This window comes from Geotrypetes seraphini, chromosome 6, assembly GCF_902459505.1.
Source record: "Geotrypetes seraphini chromosome 6, aGeoSer1.1, whole genome shotgun sequence".
Taxonomy (NCBI): Eukaryota; Metazoa; Chordata; class Amphibia; order Gymnophiona; family Dermophiidae; genus Geotrypetes; species Geotrypetes seraphini.
This window is the reverse complement of record NC_047089.1, coordinates 5975222-5995395: the sequence shown is the minus strand read 5'-3', so window position 1 is coordinate 5995395 and position 20174 is coordinate 5975222. Positions and strand designations below refer to the sequence as shown.

The 20174-nt window shown below is 43.8% G+C and overlaps 1 protein-coding gene across 4 annotated transcripts in view; it reads left to right on the top strand.

Annotated features, from left to right (window-relative positions):
* Nucleotides 1–20174, top strand: part of NUMA1 (nuclear mitotic apparatus protein 1) — a 271890-nt gene that overhangs the window by 76573 nt on the left and 175143 nt on the right. For all 4 annotated transcript variants that reach the window (XM_033949032.1, XM_033949036.1, XM_033949035.1 and 1 more), the window contains exons 8-9: nucleotides 7019–7145; nucleotides 17472–17629. In XM_033949032.1, coding sequence (XP_033804923.1) covers nucleotides 7019–7145; nucleotides 17472–17629 — 285 coding nt within the window. The remainder of the gene's footprint in view (nucleotides 1–7018; nucleotides 7146–17471; nucleotides 17630–20174) is intronic.

Sequence of the window (20174 nt, the reverse complement as noted above, 5' to 3'; positions counted from 1 at the left end):
TACTTATAGCGGCAGAGAGATCCCTTGCCGCAATAAGTATAGTGGCCGCGTCTACTCTAACCCGATTCTGTAACCGGCGTCTGTAACATGGACGTCGGTTTCAGAACTAAGGTTTAGTGTAGGCCCGATTCTGTATAGGACGCCTCTCCTGGGCCGTCCTATACAGGATCCGGGCCTCAATGTACTTGTCCCAAACTTTCTTGAATTCAGATAATACTTTTTGTCTCCACCACCTCCACCGGGAGGCTGACCTTTTAGCACTCTTTCCTTGGATCGACAGCTACTAGGAGTACCCAACAAATACTGTCTATAATTAAGGAAGAAAGTAAGAATTCTAAAGCTGATGTTATCTGTTTAGGGACAAATGACTGGCCAACAACTCCCCACTTGCAGCTAGGGGAGAGCTTAAAACTTTTTGTAAAAACTGTAGCTTTCCCAGAAGTACTGCCTACATATGGAAAAGGAGAGGAAAGAGTTAGCATAGAGGACTTCAACAGTTGGCTCAAAGCCTGGTGTCATCAAGAAGGCTTTAGGTACATAGGAGGATGAGGAAATACATGGAAGGACAAGAAACTATATTGTACTGATGGGCTACATATTACTAAAACAGGAAAAAGAATCCTTGCAGCGAAATTTAGATATGTTTCTAGGCATTTAAACTAGAAGGTGGGGGTATCATATGTATGAAGGACAATTATAGAGGCCACCCCCAGCAAAAGACAAGATGTGATGGTAGGAAAGATTGCAACATAAACAATATTAGCAACTCAATTCTTAGCATTGCAACGGGAAACGAAACAAAACAAAAAAGGAGATTACCACTGAAAAATAGCTGGAAAGCAATGACCACAAACGCTGGCAGTCTAAGCAACAAGTTCATGATTTGCAAGCCTGGATGTTAGAGGAAGACCTGGATATTGTTGTTATCACAGAAACATGGTTCAGTGAATCCCTTGGATAGGATGCAAACATAATGGGATATAATATTTTTAGGAAGAACAGAGATGGTCAAATTAGGTGGAGGAGTATCTCTCTATGTAAAGATCAATATCCAAGCCACTGAAATGCAAAGGACCTGGGGAGAGGAAGAAGCGATATGGATCACTCTGAAAAGAGAAGATGGAACTTCTGTCTGCATAGGTGTCGTGTACAAACTTCCGACTCAATTGCAGCAAATTGATAAAAGATCCGATTGCAGATATACCAAAGTTTGGAAAGAAAGAGGAGGTACTGTGCTGTTGGGAGATTTCAACCTGCCGGATTCGGACTGGAAAGTTTTGTCTGCGGAATGAGAAAGAAGTAGGGAGATTGTGGATGCCTTTCAAGAGGCTCTGCTCAAGACAAATGATGACAGAACCCACGAGGGAAATAGGGATATTGGATTTGGTCCTCACAAATGGGGAGAGTATCTCTGTTTGAGTGGGTGCTCACCTGGGAAGTAGCGATCATCAAATGGTTTGTTTTGACATAACAGCTAAAGTGGAGAGCTGCCGCAAGATGCTTAGTCCTAGATTTCAAATGTACAAACTTTAATAAAATGGGAGAGTACCTGAAGAAAGAGCTGTTAGGATGGGAGGACATAAGAGAAGTGGAAAAACAATGGTTTAAGCTGAAAGAAGCAATAAAAATGTCTAAGGACCTTTATGTGAAGAAAATAAATAAAAACATGAGTAAAAGGAAACCAAAATGGTTCTCCAAACTTGTGGCAGAGAAAATAAAGGCAAAAGAGTTGACGTTCCTGAAATATAAAAACACCCCAAGAAAAGGAGTACAGAAAGGACTACCAGGTGAAACTGAAATAAGCCAAGAGAGAGATAAAGTTTGGCGAAAGCACAGGCGGAAGAGAAAATGGCTAAAAATGTCAAAAAGGGAGACAAAAATGTTTTCAGATAAATTAGTGAAAGGAGGAAGATGAAAAACGGAATTGTGAAACTAAAAGATGCTATGAGTTGATATTTTTTAATTTACTTACCACAGAAGCCATACTAATGGCCTGTGGTTCTCTACCTTTTCCTTACACTTTTGTGGAAAGGGACCACAGCCACACTTCTCCAGACCTCCAGTACCACTCCCGATTCTGGAGAAGCATTTAGTTTTTTTGGGATGCATTAACTGCCTTTCGTGTGCAATGTGTCTAGTGGTCCTGAAATGATAGGGTATTGTTTCTGTATCTCAAACAAATTGCTTGTACGAAACTGTCATAAGAACATAAGATTTGCCGCGGCTGGGTGAGACCAGTGATCCATCGTGCCCTGCAGTCCGCTCACGCGGCGACCCTTAGGTCAAAGACCAGTGCCCTATTTGAGTCTAGCCTTACCTGTGTATGTTCTGGTCCAGCAGAAACTTATCTAACTCTCTCTCTCTCTCTTTCTTTCTTTCTCTCTCTCTCTCTTTCTCTCTCTCTCTTTCTATCTCTCTCTCTTCCCCTTCCCTTGAATGTTTCGATCATGTCCCCTATCATCGTCAGGTCCTGGCGACAAAGTGTCTTGGTCGCTGGTCCATCAGTCGGGACTGGAGAATGTTCAGGCGGACTTCCTCAGTTGTAATGTGCTGGATCCTGGCAAGTGGTATCTCGGGCTGGAAGCCTTCAAACTGATTGTAGCTTCTTGGGGTCGGTCAATTATGGACCTCATGGCTATGAGTGTCAGTGTCAAGGTGCCCAGGTTCTTCAGTCAATGCAGGAATTATCAGACCTAGAGGGCTGGATGCTCTGGTGCAGGCTTGGCCGATGGACGGCCTGTTGTGTCTTTCCTCCATGGCCTCTGGTGGGCAGAGTCCTTCTTCACATTGCTTGGCAATGTGGCTCCGGACTGGCCCAGACACCCGTGGTACACAGGACATGCGTTAGATGTAATTTATTTAGATTTCAGCAAAGCTTTTGACATGGTTCCTCATAGGAGGCTCTTAAACAAACTCCATGTGATGAAGTTAGGGCCCAAAGTGGTGAACTGGATTAGAAGCTGGTCAACGGCCAGACACCAGAGGGTGGTGGTTAATGGAATTCGCTTGGAGGCGGGACAGGTGACTAGTGGAGTGCTTCAGGGATCGGTGCTGGGACCGATTCTGTTTAATATGTTTGTGAGCGACATTGTTGAAGGGTTGGAAGGTTAGTCTTTTTGCAGATGATACTAAGATTTGTAAAAGAGGGAATGGAAAACATGAAAAAGGATCTGCAAAAGTTAGAAGAATGGTCTAATGTCTGGCAACTAAAATTCAATGCGAAGAAGTGCAGAGTGATGCATTTGGGGAGTAGAAATCCGAGAGAACCATATGTGCTGGGAGGTGAGAGGCTGATAAGCACAGATGTAGAGAGGGACCTTGGGATGATTGTGTCTGAGGATCTAAAGGCATCTAAACAATGTGATAAGGCAGTGGCTGTAGCCAGAAGGATGCTAGGCTGTATAGAAAGAGGAATATCTTATACCTCGAGGGAATTTGATTATCCAAAGTGATATACTTAAATATATTTTACTAACTCACTTTGTTTGTTCAAAACAATATCAAATCAATCAAACAGATAACTGAGGTTGTTTAGTGAACACTCAGACCCACAGCTGAGGTCTCAGTGAACAAATTCACGGAGCAGCTGATAGAGAGACCATCAAAGCTAAGTTGGTTTTGTTTTACCATCTGTGTACAATTATTTAGCTATTGTATGGAGGGTGAGACTGTGAACAACGATGATGGTCTCTCTATCAGCTGCTCCGTGAATTTGTTCACTGAGACCTCAGCTGTGGGTCTGAGTGTTCACTAAACAACCTCAGTTATCTGTTTGATTGATTTGATATTGTTTTGAACAAACAAAGTGAGTTAGTAAAATAGAAAGAGGAATAACCAGAAGAAGAAGAGAGGTGTTGATGCCCCTGTATAGGTCATTGGTGAGGCCGCACTTGGACTTTTGTGTGCAGTTTTGGAGGCCATATCTGGTGAAGGATATAAAAAGACCTGAAGCGGTCCAGAGGAAGGTGATGAAAATGGTAAGGGGTTTGAACCAAAATAAGTATGAGAAGATACTGGAAGAACTAAATATGAATACTCTGGAGGAGAGAAGGGACTGAGGAGATATGATACAGACGTTTAAATACTTGAAAGGTATTAATACAGAACCAAATCTTTTCCAGAGAAGAGAAAATGGTAAAACTAGAGGGCATAATTTGAGGTTGCAGGGAGGAAGACTTGGGAGCAATGTTAGGAAATTATTTTTCAAGGAGAGAGTGGTAGATGCCTGAAATGCCCTCCTGAGGGAAGTGGTGGACAGGAAAACAGTGATGGAATTCAAAAAAGCATGGGATAAACTTAAAGGATCTCTAATTAGAAAACGAAGGATGTAAATTAAAGAACAAAGACAGGTACTGGACAGACTTCCACGGTCTGTGTCCCATAGGTGATGATTTGGTGTAAAATTGGCTGGGGAGGGCATCAATGGAAACTTCATTAACTTGGAACATGAGGATGTTACTGGCCAGACTTATGGTAAATATCCTGCAAATGGGATGGTTGGATAGCCTGGCGAGAGCTTGGATGGCAACTTCAGCATTTGGAATCTAGAACAGTACCAGGTGGACTTTACAGTCTTATTTTCCAGAAATATCAAAGAAGAGACTGGTTAATTTAATCATTAATTTTTAATGGGTATAACTAATGGGCCGACTGGATGGACTGTTCAAGTCTTTATCTGCCATCATTTACTTTGTTACTATATGTTATTTTGTTAGATCTGGTGCGGCTTCTAGTGGCAGATCTTCTTCCTCTGCCCCTATCCCCTGACCTTCTGACTCAAGGTCCCTTTCCCATATTCGATCCAGGTCCCTTTTGTCTTACGGCTTGACTCTTGAACGGGATCACCTAAGTAAGAAAGGATATTCTGATAAGGTGATTTCTACCCTTTTAGGATCTCGGAGACGTTCTACCTCGCAGGCCTATATGTGCATTTGGCGTCTTTTTGAGGAGTGGTGTTCAGCTCGCGGAGTGGTGCCTCTTCAAGCGTCTTTGCCTCACATCTTGGAGTTCTTGCAGAATGGTCTGGAGTGGGGCCTTGCCTGTTCCTCTCTGTGGTTTCAGATGGCGGCCTTGTCGTCTTTTCATGGTCTGTTGCGATATCGACACTTGGCCTCCTCCAGATGTGGTTCATTTCTTGAGAGCTGTGAAATTGTTTCGGCTTTCAGTTTGACCTTTAGTTCCAGCCTAGGATCTCAATCTGGTGCTTTCAGTGTTGGTTCGTCCTCCTTTTGAGCCTCTCAGCTCCTGCATGTTGAAGGACTGTACTCTTAAAGCTGTGCTTCTGGTGGCCATTACTTCTGCGAGATGCATTTCTGAACTGCAGGCTGTTTTGTGTAGGCCTCTCTTCCTGGAGTTCTCTAGGGAGCGGGTCATGCTGCGCCCCCATTCCCTCCTTTCTTCCTAAGGTCGTCTCTCCTTTTTGTGTCAAGCAGTCCATTGCCCTCCCAGTCTTGGGTAGTCAGGAGGGCTTGATGGAACAGAGGCAGTTACGCAAGTTGGATGTCCCTAGGGTCCTTTGAATTTATGTTCAGCAGACCCAGGAGTTCTGTAAGTCAAACTGTCTTTTTGTTCTTATCACAGTTATGAGCAAAGTCTCGGCCTATGCTATCTCTGCCCAACAGATGCTATGGATCAGACAATGGGCAGGAGATTCCACCTCTAATGCTATGCTGAGCAGGCTTAACTTTCAGGGGTAGATGCCATTTGGCAAGGGCCTATATGACCTGATGGGCAGTGTGGCGGACAGTCTCCACAAGGCCTTTACCGGATAGCAGACCCTGAACGGCCTGGAGTTAGGGACGGGATAATTTTTGAGTCTTCCAAAGATTTCATATGTATACGGGTGGCCAAACGATGCAGAGACTCTTTCAGGGATCATGTCAGAGATTCAGCAGGGGCAAGAGACAGCAAGCTTCAGGCTTTCACTCCTCACCAGCCCGTAAGAAAGCACAATGATGCCAGGACAGGGGCAGAGCTCCACCAGATTGTCGGGGCCATTTGGTTGGTCTAGTCTCAGATTGGCACAGACCACTGGGATCTGGACGTTGTCCAGGAGGGGTACAAAATCCCACACTGCTCCTTGTGACCCTGGGCAAGTCACTTAATCACCTCATTGCCCCAGGTAACTAGATAGAGTTTGAGCCTGCCAGGACAGATAGGGAAGTATGATAAAGTGCCTGAATGTAAACTACTTAGGATATAAGTAGTATATAAATAAATAAAAAATTCTGTGCCATCCTTCCAGACTGCTTTGTAGATTCTCCAGCCGGCCAACCAGAAAGAGACCTCAACATTTAGGTACAGTACAAAGGCTACTGGCTCTTCAGTTGACAATCTTGAGATGGCCATAGGGACGGTTACATAAACTGGTGGTAAGGTGAAGAGAGGGTGTGCCTGGGTGTTGTATTAAATAGGGGTCTAGGTAGAAACCAACAGCATGTAGGCAGTAATAGAAATAGCAAGTAAAGACATGAGAGACTAGGGGAGCTGGTAGTGTTGCAAAGAAAAACCAAGCTGTGTGTAAGTGTCTGAATGACAATATGAACCATGTGCGGGTGTAAAATCTTATCTTGATATCAGTTTGCTTTTATATTGTACCAGAGATGTGGATCCTGTGTTATGGATTTCCAAAGGAATAGATGCAGTTTATATTCTGGGAATATTTTGGGCTCCTGGGGTTATTGCTAGTGGCAGTTTTTATACAATTGGAAGAGGCTGATTGATACCTGGAGCAACTCTGTAGATTAACTGTTAACACTGGTCTAGATATTTTCTTGGCTTTATTGGTACTTCAGCTATAGAACATTGGTCAGGAGGCTCTGGTTTGAATCTGTCAAGTCCTAAATGACACGCAGAAAAGTGGTTTATTCTACCAGTGCAGCCTTTGCCACCAGATGAAATGGTACCCCCCCCCCCCCCCCCCCCACACACACACACACATCTTTGTAAAGAAACTGCTTTTGAGTGGTAGAGAGGGAGAAAAGGTTTGTGTTAAATTTTTTTTAAATTTTCTTTGCAGCCTTGTTTCCTTCCAGCAGTGACAGTGGCTCCAGTGCAGATGAGTTTTCTCCATTCCTTCAGAGGCGGAAGAGAGAAGTACATTTCTTGGATCTACATAGAATTGCTTCCTCATCCAGTATGAATAAGTATGTTCACAAGCTAGCACTTTGGATTTTATGTTGGGGGGGGGGGGAAAGGGAATAATTTGTTGGTTTTTAAAAACGAGATTTGTCTGACTATTGACAGCAGTTACTTGACCAATCCAACAGGATTGCCCTTTAGGAAGCCGCTTTGAACACTTGAGTATTTTTCTTTCTTGCAGATTTAAAGTTGTCTCACATAACTGTGTCTTAAGAGTGCCAAGGATGTTTGAGGCATAGGACAGCTTCTAGCAGTGGTAGATTGTAACATGCTTATCATAATTTTGTCTCTAGATTCAAAACAGACATTAAAATTGCAAGTGAATCTTATTAGAATATATTTTAGGCTATGCCAACTATATTCTGTCAGATCTGCTTTTATTTTACATTATTTCAGGGTTTTGGCTCAAGCCGTGATATTTCCAAGTTAAATTGCAATAGTTGAATCTTGTACTGTAAAATACTGTGGCCAAATTTTAGGGTTTTGTAAATTCTAAAAGGATTCCCCTGTACTTATTCATGCATAAAGGCCTGCATCAAGTTTAAAATTGCATGCTTTATTTTTAAGATACTGAGTGGTATGAGTTCAATACATCTTACCCAGATTATTGCGTATCGAGCAAGCCTTTTCGCTGTTCTAATCTTTCCCTGGGGATTATCAGGTGGTTTAAACCCAGTACTGTAAGCCTATAACATCACGAGAATAGACTCTCAATACTTAACCAGTTCTTCTTTAATACAGTAACTCAAAACAAGGAGTAAATGACTTGCAGATCAGTTGTTTGGTAAGAATTGTAGCCTCTGCTGCCAGAGTCTGAACTGGTGCACCCTAGACTCGGGGGACTGGGAGAGTCATTCAGCACATGAGTAGTAATGCTGTAATTTACAATAAAAGTAGGTAGGGTAAAAGATTTACAGTGGTTTCAAAGGCATATGCTGCTAATTAAGAACTGCTTCTGCCATGCTGTAAGGGAAAAGAGAGAAGAAACGGGGGGTTGGGACTACTAGCAAATCCAATAGTAAGAATCCCATAAATCCACAAGGAGCTATATATGTGCTCTGAGGAAACCCATTACAAAGAACTCCAGAATTAACTACATGGTGGGCCAAACGTAGGTACAGTCTGTTCTTGTTATTTGCTTGTTCCCGATTTATGATTTCGCTTATCCATGGTTGCATGCATTGTGACTTATTTTCCTTTCGTGCCACATGTTTGCGTATTCATTGTCACCTCTCCAGACCGGTACAGCCTTCACTGATGGGTAATACTTCACTATGACCAGCAAGTGGAGACTGAGACCAAACTTTTGGTTGTAGTGCTTAATAGATGTCCCTCCCACTATCTAACAGTCTCCAGCAGGTAGTAGGTGAGTTGTGCCAGTCTCCTCTTGTTAGGGCTGTTGGAATTTGTTTAGTGCTCCTTGTCCCCGTTCTGGTGCCTGACTGAGCTTGGAGTGGCCCTGTTTGGGGGTCCATCTGACCTCGGGGGTGTCACACTTGGCAGGTCACAAGTTGAGTCCCCCCATCTCCCCAGAATTTTGTAGAGGTGCCTCAGCTACCAATTCGGGCAAGGCATATAGCTTTTAGAGCCAGTGGAGTCTATTCTGAAAAAAAAAAAAAATCCCGAGGCAGTGCCAGTCTGAAGGGAGCCTTCACTTGTCTATTATTGCTTTTTTTTTAAATGTTAACTGGCACTTTTTTTATTTCAGCTAGGTCCGCGTATTGTGCAATGAGCACTTTTAAAAGGAAAAAGTGCTCAGACGCGAGGCAGCCACTGCTGGCCTGTGCACGAGGTGTGCAGGCCACCGCGAAGGGGAATCCTCGTCGGCATTGGGTGCCGGCGTCTAGGGATCCCTTTCACAAGTGCCTTGCGTGCCAGCAGCTAACAGCAGGGAACCCTGGGCTTCCCTTGCCGCCCACGCAGGGATTTCCCTTACTGCTGATGTTTCTGGGGATTCCCTCACTGCTGCTGCCAGCTTGCCTGCTTTAGTGGCTGGGACAGTTCAGGCTTCTCAGTCGCTACAGGCCTTGGAGGGGTCTTTTTTGGCAGGATCCACTCCGTTTTTGGCGGGAAGCACCTCCATTTTGTCTGCAGCTTCATGTCACTTTCCCCCTGTGTTGGAAAGATGGGCAAGGTTCTACTGGGTCCTTTGCTTTGACAGTGAGTCCCATTGAGCTGCCAGGGTTTTTTTCCCTTGATTGTTTTGAGAAGTCGGGAGGACTCTTCGGAGCAGAGGCAGTTGTGCCAGTTGGATGTCTATCGTGTTCTTCGCTCTTATATTCAGGAATCCACAGATTTTTGGAAGTTGGATCATCTTTGTCCTCTTAGTGGGTCCTCGTAAGGGGGACAGCGTTTCCAAGGCTACCATTGCATGCTGGATTAAGGAGACTATTGCTTCCGCATATCTTCAGAATAAGTTGGTTCTGAAATTTCTCAAAGCTCATTCTACTCAGGGTCAGGCTGCTTCATGGTCTGAGTCTTCTCTTGTGCCTCCAGTGGATATCTATAAAGCTTCGGTTTGGTCTTCTCTGCATTCCTTTGTTTGCTATTACCGTGTGAACGTTCAGGTGCGTTGGGATGCGGTGTTCACTGAGTGTGTTCTGGTGTTGGCCCTTTGGGGGTCCCACCCATGATAGGAAGTGGTTTGGTACATTCCATCTGTGAAGGCCGTACTGCTCTGTAGAGGTAACAAAGGAGGAGAAATTAGGTTCTTACCTGCTAATTTTCTTTCTTTTAGACTCTCCAGACTGGTACAGCACCCCGCCCTGTCTGCCTGTCATTTGTTCTTGTGGGTGTTTTCACATGAAGATTTTGCTTTTTCTTTGGGTTCTAGTATTTTTCTAGGGCCGGGGAGATCAAAGAACTGCGGCTGTGGTTCAGCTTGTGAACTGTGGGGACATTTTGCTGCAGGGGCCTGTTCTATGCACTTTCCAACAGCATTCCTGTATATTGGTTGTTACTCCTGTTCGGAGTGTTGTTACTGTTTATAGTTAGTTTTTCTTAGTTCTGCTTGGCTATACGGCAGCCTGTTAAATAGTGGGAGGGACAGCTATTAAGTGGTACAACAAAAGTTAGGTCTCAGTCTCCACCTGCTGGTCATTTTGAGGTATTACCCACCAGTGAAGGCTGTACCGGTCTGGAGATTCTAAAAGAAAGAAAATTAGCAGGTAAGAACCTAATTTATCCTTCCTTTCTCTTTCACTTCCTGTTTGACTTTGCTTCCAGAAATAGCCACCAAGCATCAAGAGAATGAATGAGAAGCATCTGCAGGTACAGCTCCCTGAAGAGAGAGAAACATTTCATGTGTCTGAGTGATAAAAATACGTGTGTTAGGTTTCATTCTGGCAAATCTGTATCTGCTGTCAGCCATGAGTTAAATGTGAATGAATCCACAATCTGATCTATCCAGCAAAAAGAGGACAATTTTCATCAATCTGTTCACAAAGGTGTACCAGCAAGTTTCAAAACAACATCTGTAGTGATCAGCCAATGGAAAAAATGGAGAAGTGGCTAAATTTATGAATAATGTAAATGGCAAATGAGAAAAAAGCACAGTGGACGGCATTTACAAACATGTCACCCAGGGGCAGGAAAATGCGAAACCCTTTTCTGCGAATTGAGGTTTGCTAGTGCGTTATAAAAAAAACGATATGCGCTAAAAATGTAAGCATTTCTGGGGAGGCAGCTTCAACTGACAATGAAATTGCTAAGTATAATTGAAGAAATGGGGTATATATCAGAGGAGGCATTCAATGTGGACGAGACTGGCTTGTTTTACAAACAGACTGGGAAACGAACATATATAATGAAAATGGAAACAAAAGCCCCAGGATTCAAGGCATTTAAAGATCACACCACCTTGCTACTGTATGCAAGTCTTTTATGGTTTACAGAGCCCCAAATCCCTTGCGTTCTTAAAAGGAAAGAACATGAACTTTGTACCAGGATAGGCATCAATGTTACAAAAACTGTTAAGTGAAATGGAGGAATGTGATCCCATGCTGGAGCGCAGTCTAAAATTGAGGTGTCTGACAAGCTCTGTGTTTTGTCCCTTTTGCTGAGATACTTAAGGACTTTTGAAGGAAAGCCAAGCAGACAAGGATGACCCAGTTTTCTGAAGTCGGATGTTTCAGAAGCCGACCTGTCAGCCTCGACTTGTGTGCTAGAGGTTGATCAGGCTGAGTGATACAGTACTATAAAGCTGGTTTTTGTCAAGCAGTGTGCCATTTCCCAGTCTGTGCTGTAGCATCCTGAACTGTTTTGTCCTAATGGTGATCATACTAAGGCCCCCTTTTAGAAAGCCCAATAGCATTTTCCAGTGTGGCTATGTATTTTTTGTTTGATAGTGTAATGTTGGTAAGAACCATGGTGCATTACTTGGGTTAAAGAGCAGACTAATTACTTACTGTAGTAGTGCAATACTGAAACAAAAACTGCAGACCATATGCAAGATGTAGGCACTGTTTATTACAATATTAATGCAGTATGGTAAATATACCACCTTATTACCAACCAGTGGACCCAACACAGTCCGTGTTTCGGACAACACCTTCCTCAGGGGTCCATGGTGGATAAGGTATATACAAACCGCATTGATCAAATCAAACAAATGCCGTTCCGGCTCCAAAGTACAGTGCAGCACTGCGTCGCTATCGCACGAAAAAAGCGACGCAGTGCTGCACTGTACTTTGGAGCTGGAACGGCATTTGTTTGATTTGGTCAATGCGATTTGTATATACTTATCCACCACGGACCCTTGAGGAAGGTGTTGTCCGAAATAAGGACCGTGTTGGGTCCACTGGTTGGTAATAAGGTGGTATATTTACCATACTGCATTAATATTGTAATAAATAGTGCCTACATCTTGCACATGGTCTGCAGTTTTTGTTTTGGTTTTTGCTTGCTGTTTGTTTACAGCAGATTCCGTTGGATTCTCTTTTCGTGTAGAGCAGGGGTGTCGAACTCAATCAGAGAAGGGGCCAAAATCTAAAATCCAGTTTACTGAACAGTCATAAACTGACAATGTTAACCAGAAATGTGAATTTAAAATGAGTGGAACAATCTTTTCCTTAACAGTGCTGTTAACCAACTCACATGCTATCAAGCAAAACAGTAATATTGGTATCAAGCAAAACAGTAATATTGGAATGTACCTAAAATGCTCATTGTTTTGTTTTCTGGCTAGATGTCTGACACCGTTTTCCCCGTATCAATGAGTCAATGTTCAGTTTTATTTCTTGGGCTGTAGCAACCCGCAAAACAGCATGGAGGTTGTCATCGGTAATGCGTGATCTGTGCTTGTTTTTGTTCAGATTCATTATTGAAAACATCTGTTCACAAAGATAGGTGCTCCCGAACATGGATAGAATACGGGCAGCATGAAGTCGGAGCTCTGGCATTGAGTCAGGGGGCAGTAGAGGGTAGAAGTCCTCAATTTCAACATCCTGAAACCTTGATTTCAGGCCACTGTCAGACTGAAGCTCGATTATCTCCATCTGAAGGTGATGGGGCACATTGTTGACATCAACTGTAAAAGGATTGGCAAAGATGTCAAAGCCTGAGTGCTGTGTTCTAAAGTCAGAGAAGCGCCGCTCAAATTCACTTAGTAAACGGCTAACTTTGGTAGCCAGCCGACTGCAAGGAAAAGTACCAGAAATAGTGGTTGAGATACTCAAACAAATGGGAAAGTGGGCAAGATTGTCCTGTTCCAGTTGGGACTTCCATAGTTGAAGTTTACGCTGGAATGCTGTGATCATGTCAGACATCTTCGTGATGACTTGTTTGCGTCTCTGCAGCTTCAGATTCAGTTGGGCGAGATGCTCGCATATGTCACACATCATAGCAAAATCACATAGCCAGGCGGGATCCGACAGTTCAGGCAAGGGCTTTCCTTTACTTTCCATGAAAAGAGCAATTTGTTCTCTGAGCTCAAAAAATCTTTTGAGGACTGCGCTCTTGCTCAGCCATCTTACTTCTGTGTGGTATGGCACGTCTCCATGCTCTGCACCCACCTCCTGTAAAAACTGCTGGAACTGGCGATGATTCAGGCCACGTGCCCTTATAAAGTTAATAGTTTTAATGACTGTGGTCATTATGTCATTCATGTCCAGAACTTTTCCACACATAGCCTCTTGGTGGATAATGCAATGAGAAGTAATCAAGGGTGTGTGGCAGTGACTTTTTTGCATTCTTTCCTTCATTAGTCCAACCAAGCCTTTCTTTTCTCCGCACATTGAAGGTGCGCCATCGGTAGTTAGCTCCACCAACTTTTCCCAGGGTAATTTAAAATTATTTATAGATTTCTCCACATGCATGGCAGCTACATCCAAAAGTTCCTCAGTGACAGAGAGGTCGGTCTTCGTAGCACGTATAAAGATGGACAGCTGCGCTGTATCAGTGTTGTCTGTGCTTTCATCGATAGCAAGTGAAAAAGCGAGATAACTGCATGCCTGTTCGGCCAGCTGTGATGATAGATTTCCTGAGAGTTCTTGAACTCTGTCTGCAATGGTGTTTCTTGACAAACTGACAGTTTGAAAACTCTGTATCTGGTCTGGGCATACTTTCTCACACACTTTTAGCATGCATTGCTTCAAAAAGGCACCCTCTGAAAAACACCTTGAAGTACGGGCAATTTCTTCAGCCACTATAAAGCTTGCTTTCACTGCAGCATCATTTTTCGCTGTAGCCTTTGTAAACATTTGCTGCTGTGATTGTAGTTTGCCTTTTAGTTCTTTAACAATTTTATGCTTTTCTTCCAAAGTATATTTGCCATACTTAACATTATGTTTGGTGTCAAAATGACGACGTATATTGTACTCTTTCATCACCGACACTGTCTCATAACACAATATACACGCTGGTTTGCCCTCACTAAGCACAAACATGTATTCATTTTCCCATTTGTCATTAAATTGTCTGCCTTCACCGTCAACTTTTCTTTTCCTGGACATTTTGGGATCAATATTGGCAGTAAAAGATGTAGTTTATTGGAAATCTGCGTTAGAATGAAAAAGTCAGTCAATAAATGCCTGGCTGGGTACAGATAGCAGATTCTGTTGCGATTTTTATGCCTACACTTTATGCCAGGAACTGGCAGCTTCTGCTGTGTATTTTTTTTACATAGTTCCCCCCCCCCCCACGTCCGATTCACCCCAAGCAGGACCGCTCGCACGCACCTGCACCCCCACCCCGAAGGACCGCCGACTCCGAACACGATCGGGGCAAGAGGGAGCTCAAGCCCTCTTGCCCCCCCGACACGATCAGGGCAAAAAGGAGCCCAAGCCCTCTTGCCCCGCCGATTCCCCAACTCCCCGACAATATCGGGCCAGGAGGGAGCCCAAACCCTCCTGACCACGGCGACCCCCTACCCCCACCCCGCACTACATTACGGGCAGGAGGAATCCCAGACCCTCCTGCCCTCGACGCAAACCCCCCTCCCCCCATCGACTGCCCCCCCCAAGAACCTCCGACCCCCCTGGACGACCCCCATGACACCCCCACCCCCCTTCCCCGTACCTTTCTGTAGTTGGCCGGACAGACCGGAGCCAAACCCGCCTGTCCGGCAGGCAGCCAACGACGGAATGAGGCCGGATTGGCCCATCCGTCTCAAAGCTCCGCCTACTGGTGGGACCTAAGGCTCCCGGGTCTATTCTGATTGGCCCAGGCGCCTTAGGCCCCACCAGTAGGCGGAGCTTTGAGACGGATGGGCCAATCCGGCCTCATTCCGTCGTTGGCTGCCTGCCGGACAGGCGGGTTTGGCTCCCGTCTGTCCGGCCAACTACAGAAAGGTACAGGGAAGGGGGGTGGGGGTGTCGTGGGGATCGGCCAGGGGGGTCGCGGGTCGGCTGGGGGGGCGGTCGGAGGTTCTTGGGGGGGGCGGTCGATGGGGGGAGATAGATAGCAAGTACGGCCGGCGAGATCACAAGCCTCCTATGTCACCGCGCGTCATTGTGATGGAACGCAGCGGCGTGCAGTGATGACAGCGCGGTGCGGGCCACATTGCAAGGCCTGGCGGGCCGGATTTGGCCCGCGGGCCTTGTGTTTGACACATGTGGTGCAGAGCAATACTGTACAGTGCGTTACTAATTTTATTTTTCAGCACTGTTCCGTGCACTTATTTTGTTTAAGAATGTTACTTCTATAAGCAGTACTGCAAATAATAATGTTTGCAACGTTCTAAATGTTCTACTATGGTTTTTTGTCAATTGTTGTCCCATGCAGGAACCTAATTTATTTTTCTTGTAGGATCCATTATTCACTTTACATCAGAAGTGTCAAAGTCCCTCCTTGAGGGCCGGCAATCCAGTCGTTTTTTCAGGATTTCCCCAATGAATATGCATTGAAAGCAGTGTATGCACATAGATCTCATGCAGATTCATTGGGGAAAACAAGAAAACCTGACTGGATTGCGGCTCTCAAGGAGGGACTGAGATCCCTGCTTTACATGGTTTTGAAGTGCAAAATGTACTGCTGGAACCTAACCTCTATTTTCCCATAGACACAGCGTTTTGTTATGTGCAATTTTGCGGTTTGCAGACTTTTACGGGAATAAGAACAGACTGTGTATATATCAGACCTTAACTTTTTTTAATAAACAAATAAAGCTAGGGAGGCGTGGTTTGGTGCACGTTTGTAGGCGACCCTAATGCGCTTGCTTGAATTTTTTTCCCCGCCTACAGAAGCTGTCAGTCGCCGGCAGACCGCTGATGAGTGAGGAAGTGTAAGTGAGCGCTGTCCGATTTTCATTTTTGATAAAATGACAGAAAAAGTTGAACGCTACTGCATTAAATTTTGTGTAAAGCTTGGCGATTCCCAAGTGGAAATGATCTGCAAGATTCAACAGGCCTTCGACGATAACGCAATGGACACCACACAGATCTTCAGAGATTGCTTCACATCAGTGGAGAGTGAAGCACGTTCTGGTAGGCTCTCAACATCCACAAGTGAGATCGTCATTGACCAAGTGAGGACCCTGGTGATGCAGGATTGTCGAATCAGTAAGGGTACTACCAAGAGGTTCTGCATCGCCTTCGTAACACTGTGAGACGCAAACGCCAGGACCATTAGGCAGCGGACAATTGGCAGCTCCATTACAATAACGCACCTGCCCATTCTTCACATTTGATACGGAGTTTCCTAGCCAAACACAACACACCTGTTGCCAGATTCCTCAGGCTCCCTACTTTCCCAACATGGCTCCGTGTGACTTCTGGCTTTTCCCCAAGCTGAAAATGCCCCTGAAAGGGACCATATTTCAGTCAAGAGAAGACATTATTCAGAATGCGACGGACCAGTTGTGCGCACTCTAAAAAGAGGCGTTACAGCGCTTCTTCCGATAGTGGCAGAACTGTTTGAAGAAGTGTGTGGCAGCCCTAGGGGAGATTAGTATAAGATTATTGTATCTGAATACGAGTAATTTTTATGAATAAAGATCTGATACTTTAACAGCCCTCCTAGTATTTATTCATAATTTCTTTTTGTACAGCCATTGAATAGGTATAATATTCTACTGAATGATAAGTAAAAGCAAAGCGATATAACTGATACAAAAACTTCACACAAATGTTATTCATGACACCTGTAAAATAAAAAAATATATTTATACTGTATACCTACTTTTATCCAACCCTGCATAATCTGGCATACTTTATACCAGGGGTAGGCAATTCCGGTCCTCGAGAGCCGGAGCAAGCTCAGGTTTTCAGGATATCCACAATGAATATGTATGAGATGGCTTTGCATGCACTGCCTCCTTGAGATGCAAATCTATCTCATGCATATTTATTGTGGATATCCTGAAAACCTGACCTGGCTCCAGCTCTCGAAGACCAGAATTGCCTACCCTGGCTCTATACAAAATAATATAACAGCCTGCCTCCGTGAATATGGGGGTAGAACACAGATATTACTTACCTGGTTTTAAGACACGAGATGTGTGCTTCTTCTTTATATGAATCTTCAGATACCCAACAATTAAGGATGTTCATTTCAAATGTACTTTGGACAGATATCTCTTATGTTTCAAGGGTTGAAAGTCTGAATAAATTTCCATTGCAGATTAGATTTTTTGTTGTAAATTTTTAAAATCATACTGTATTTATGCATTCTTTAACCTATTTCATTCTCAACTGGAGTAGATGTCCTAATGGATTATAGATGAGATTCTATTCCTTAAGGAATAGGGAGTTGGAACATTGTGTATGTATATATATAAATATAATATACATACATATACATACATACATACATATAATATAAAAATAAATATAATTTTTTTTAAACTTGTGTTTGAGCAATGCAGCTGATTGAACCTGGGTTATGTCATTCTGCAGTTACCTTACAGATTCCCCTTCATCACCAATCAGTGATGTCCTTCAGACTCCACAGTTTCAGTTACGCCGGCTCAAGAAACAGCTGTCGGAGGAAAGATCTTTGCGGGATGAGCTGGAGCTGGAATTGGCTGAGAACAGGAAGCATGTGGCAGAAAAGGGTATGAGGAAACTTATCAGTTGAGGTTAACTATTTCTTTAACTTTAAATAGTTTTTTGTTGAACAATTGAATACAACACAACAGCAATAAACGGATAGGGTTCAATATTTTCACCCCTCCCCCAACTCATTCTGCTCCAAAATAATACCCCACTCAATCAAAACTCAAATACTGAACAGCTTGGACTTTTATAGGCCCTCAGGAAACCTACAATATATAATACATTCCAGTAACAATTTCTTTTGCTAATGAAGTGGTGCACCTGCATGGCGCTGCTGCTGTTACTAAATAGTGTTTCGTGCACACTGGTGGAAGCAAGTGGTAGTCCTGTCCATGTTCAGTTCACTGACCAGCATAGAAGAACTAGTCCAATCAATTATAGTCTGCCTCTGAGTTCTGTGATAAGAAGCATTCCAGTGCAATAGGAATGGTATGCTGAACCTTAGGAAGGTGGTAGAGAGGAAAACAGTATGGGATGGACTCAAAGAATTTCAATCGGAAAATAATTGTATATATTGAAGAACTAAGGCCACTACTGGGCAGACTTGCGCGGTCAGTGTCCATATATAGCCATTTGGTTGAGGATAGGCTGGGTAGGGCTTCAACAGGTGGGATGGTTTAGATGGGCTGGAATGAACTTTGATGGAGAATTCAGTAGATGGAGCCTAAGCACAGTGCCAGGCAGAGCTTTGGGTTCTTACCCAGAAATAGCTAAGAAGGAAAATTTAAATTAAATCAATAATTTAAAGAGAGGGTAAGATTGGGCAGACTGGATGAACCATTCGGGTCTTTACCTGCCATCATCTACTATGTTACTATGTATTCTTCGACACCCTGCTTCACCTATGGTACCAACTGAGCAGCATATGGTACCCGGTGTCTCCTTTCCATGGATTGATCTTTTGCATGGTATCGATTCCCTTCGGTACCGGAGAGCATCGATAGTTCATTGATATCACCAGCGTCGCGGGCATTTTCAGCATCGAGACATTCGATACATGCATTGGGAAGAATAATCCAAATCATAGTTATCAGATGCTAGGGATCATCTTGGGGGTCAGAGCTCAAGAAAAGGATCTAGGTGTCATTGTAGACAATATGCTGAAGCTTTCCACCCAATGTGTGGCGGCGGCCAAGAAGGCAAACAGGATGCTAGGAATTATTAGAAATGGGATGGTAAACAAGACTAAGAATGTTATAATGCCTCTGTATCGTTCAACGGTGCGACCTCACATTGAGTATTGCGTTCAGTTCGAGTCTCCTTATCTCAAAAAAGAAAAAGTTCAAAGAAGAGTGACCAGGATAATAATTGGGATGGAACTCCTTTCGTATGAGAAAATACTAAAAAGGTTAGGGCTCTTCAGCTTGGAAAAGAGATGGCCGAGAGGAGATATGATTGAAGTCTACAAAATTCTGAGTGGTGTAGAATGGGTACAAGTGGATCGATTTTTTTATTTTTATTTTTTTACTGCACAAGGATTTACAAAGACTAAGGGACACTCGATGAAGTTACAGAGTAATACTTTTAAAACCAATAGGAGGAAATATTTTTTCACTCAGAGAATAGTTAAGCTATGGAATGCGTTGCCAGAGGAGGTTTTAAAAAAGGTTTGGGCAAATTCCTGGAGAAAAAGTCAAGCATGGGACAGTAGCATTGAATGCTGCTACTATTTGGGTTTTGGCCAGGTATTTGTGACTTGGATTGGCCTCCACAAAGACAGGATACTGAGCTAGATGGACCATTGGTATGATCCAGTAAGGCTATTCTTATGTTCTTAGCAATGCCATCATTCATAAATGCAGGCTTTTAAGTTCTGAAGCGCTCTGGCCCTTGGGATTTTTCAACGCTTCAACACCTGTGGCACCTACAGTATCAGCTTCACAGCCCTTAGTACCGGTGCAATCTCGCACTGTTTCCAGAGCATCTGTATGGTGATCAGTTGACATCAGATTACAAAAATTTTGGCATCAATGCTTCTATTTTATCCTTGGTACTGATGCTGCAACTTAGTATCAGACTCTGCTTGGTACTGATGCATCCCTGCTCTGTGCTATTTGTGTACATTGCGACTCGGTACCAATGGTTAGTTTACGTCGGTACCATTGTTGCTCCTGTATCTTCATTCTCAACAATCAGTACCGGTGCTTTCATTGTCTCCCTTGGTACCGACCTAACCTTAGTAGAATCTTGTCCTAGCCTTGATGAACCGCAATGGTCACATTAGTCTTGATAGTTGAATTTACTCTTCAGAGTTTCCAACTCCAGAGCCTTTGCTACTGCACCACAGGACGTGACGATCAGACTATGGATAAGTTTGGACACCGTCTTTGCCAGATCTATGTTGGCTAACATAGTTCTCTATTTCAACTACTCTGTCCTTTTATCTTAGCTCATACAGATGTTGGTTTTGAGCAGTATATTCCATTTCACCACCTGCCAGAATTTCCAGACTTCAGTTGATTGGGAAGAATTCACTACAGTTATAGCCTTTTCAAAGTTCAACAGTCCTGTACGTCAGAGGTGTTCCTTCATGGGTGTAGAGCC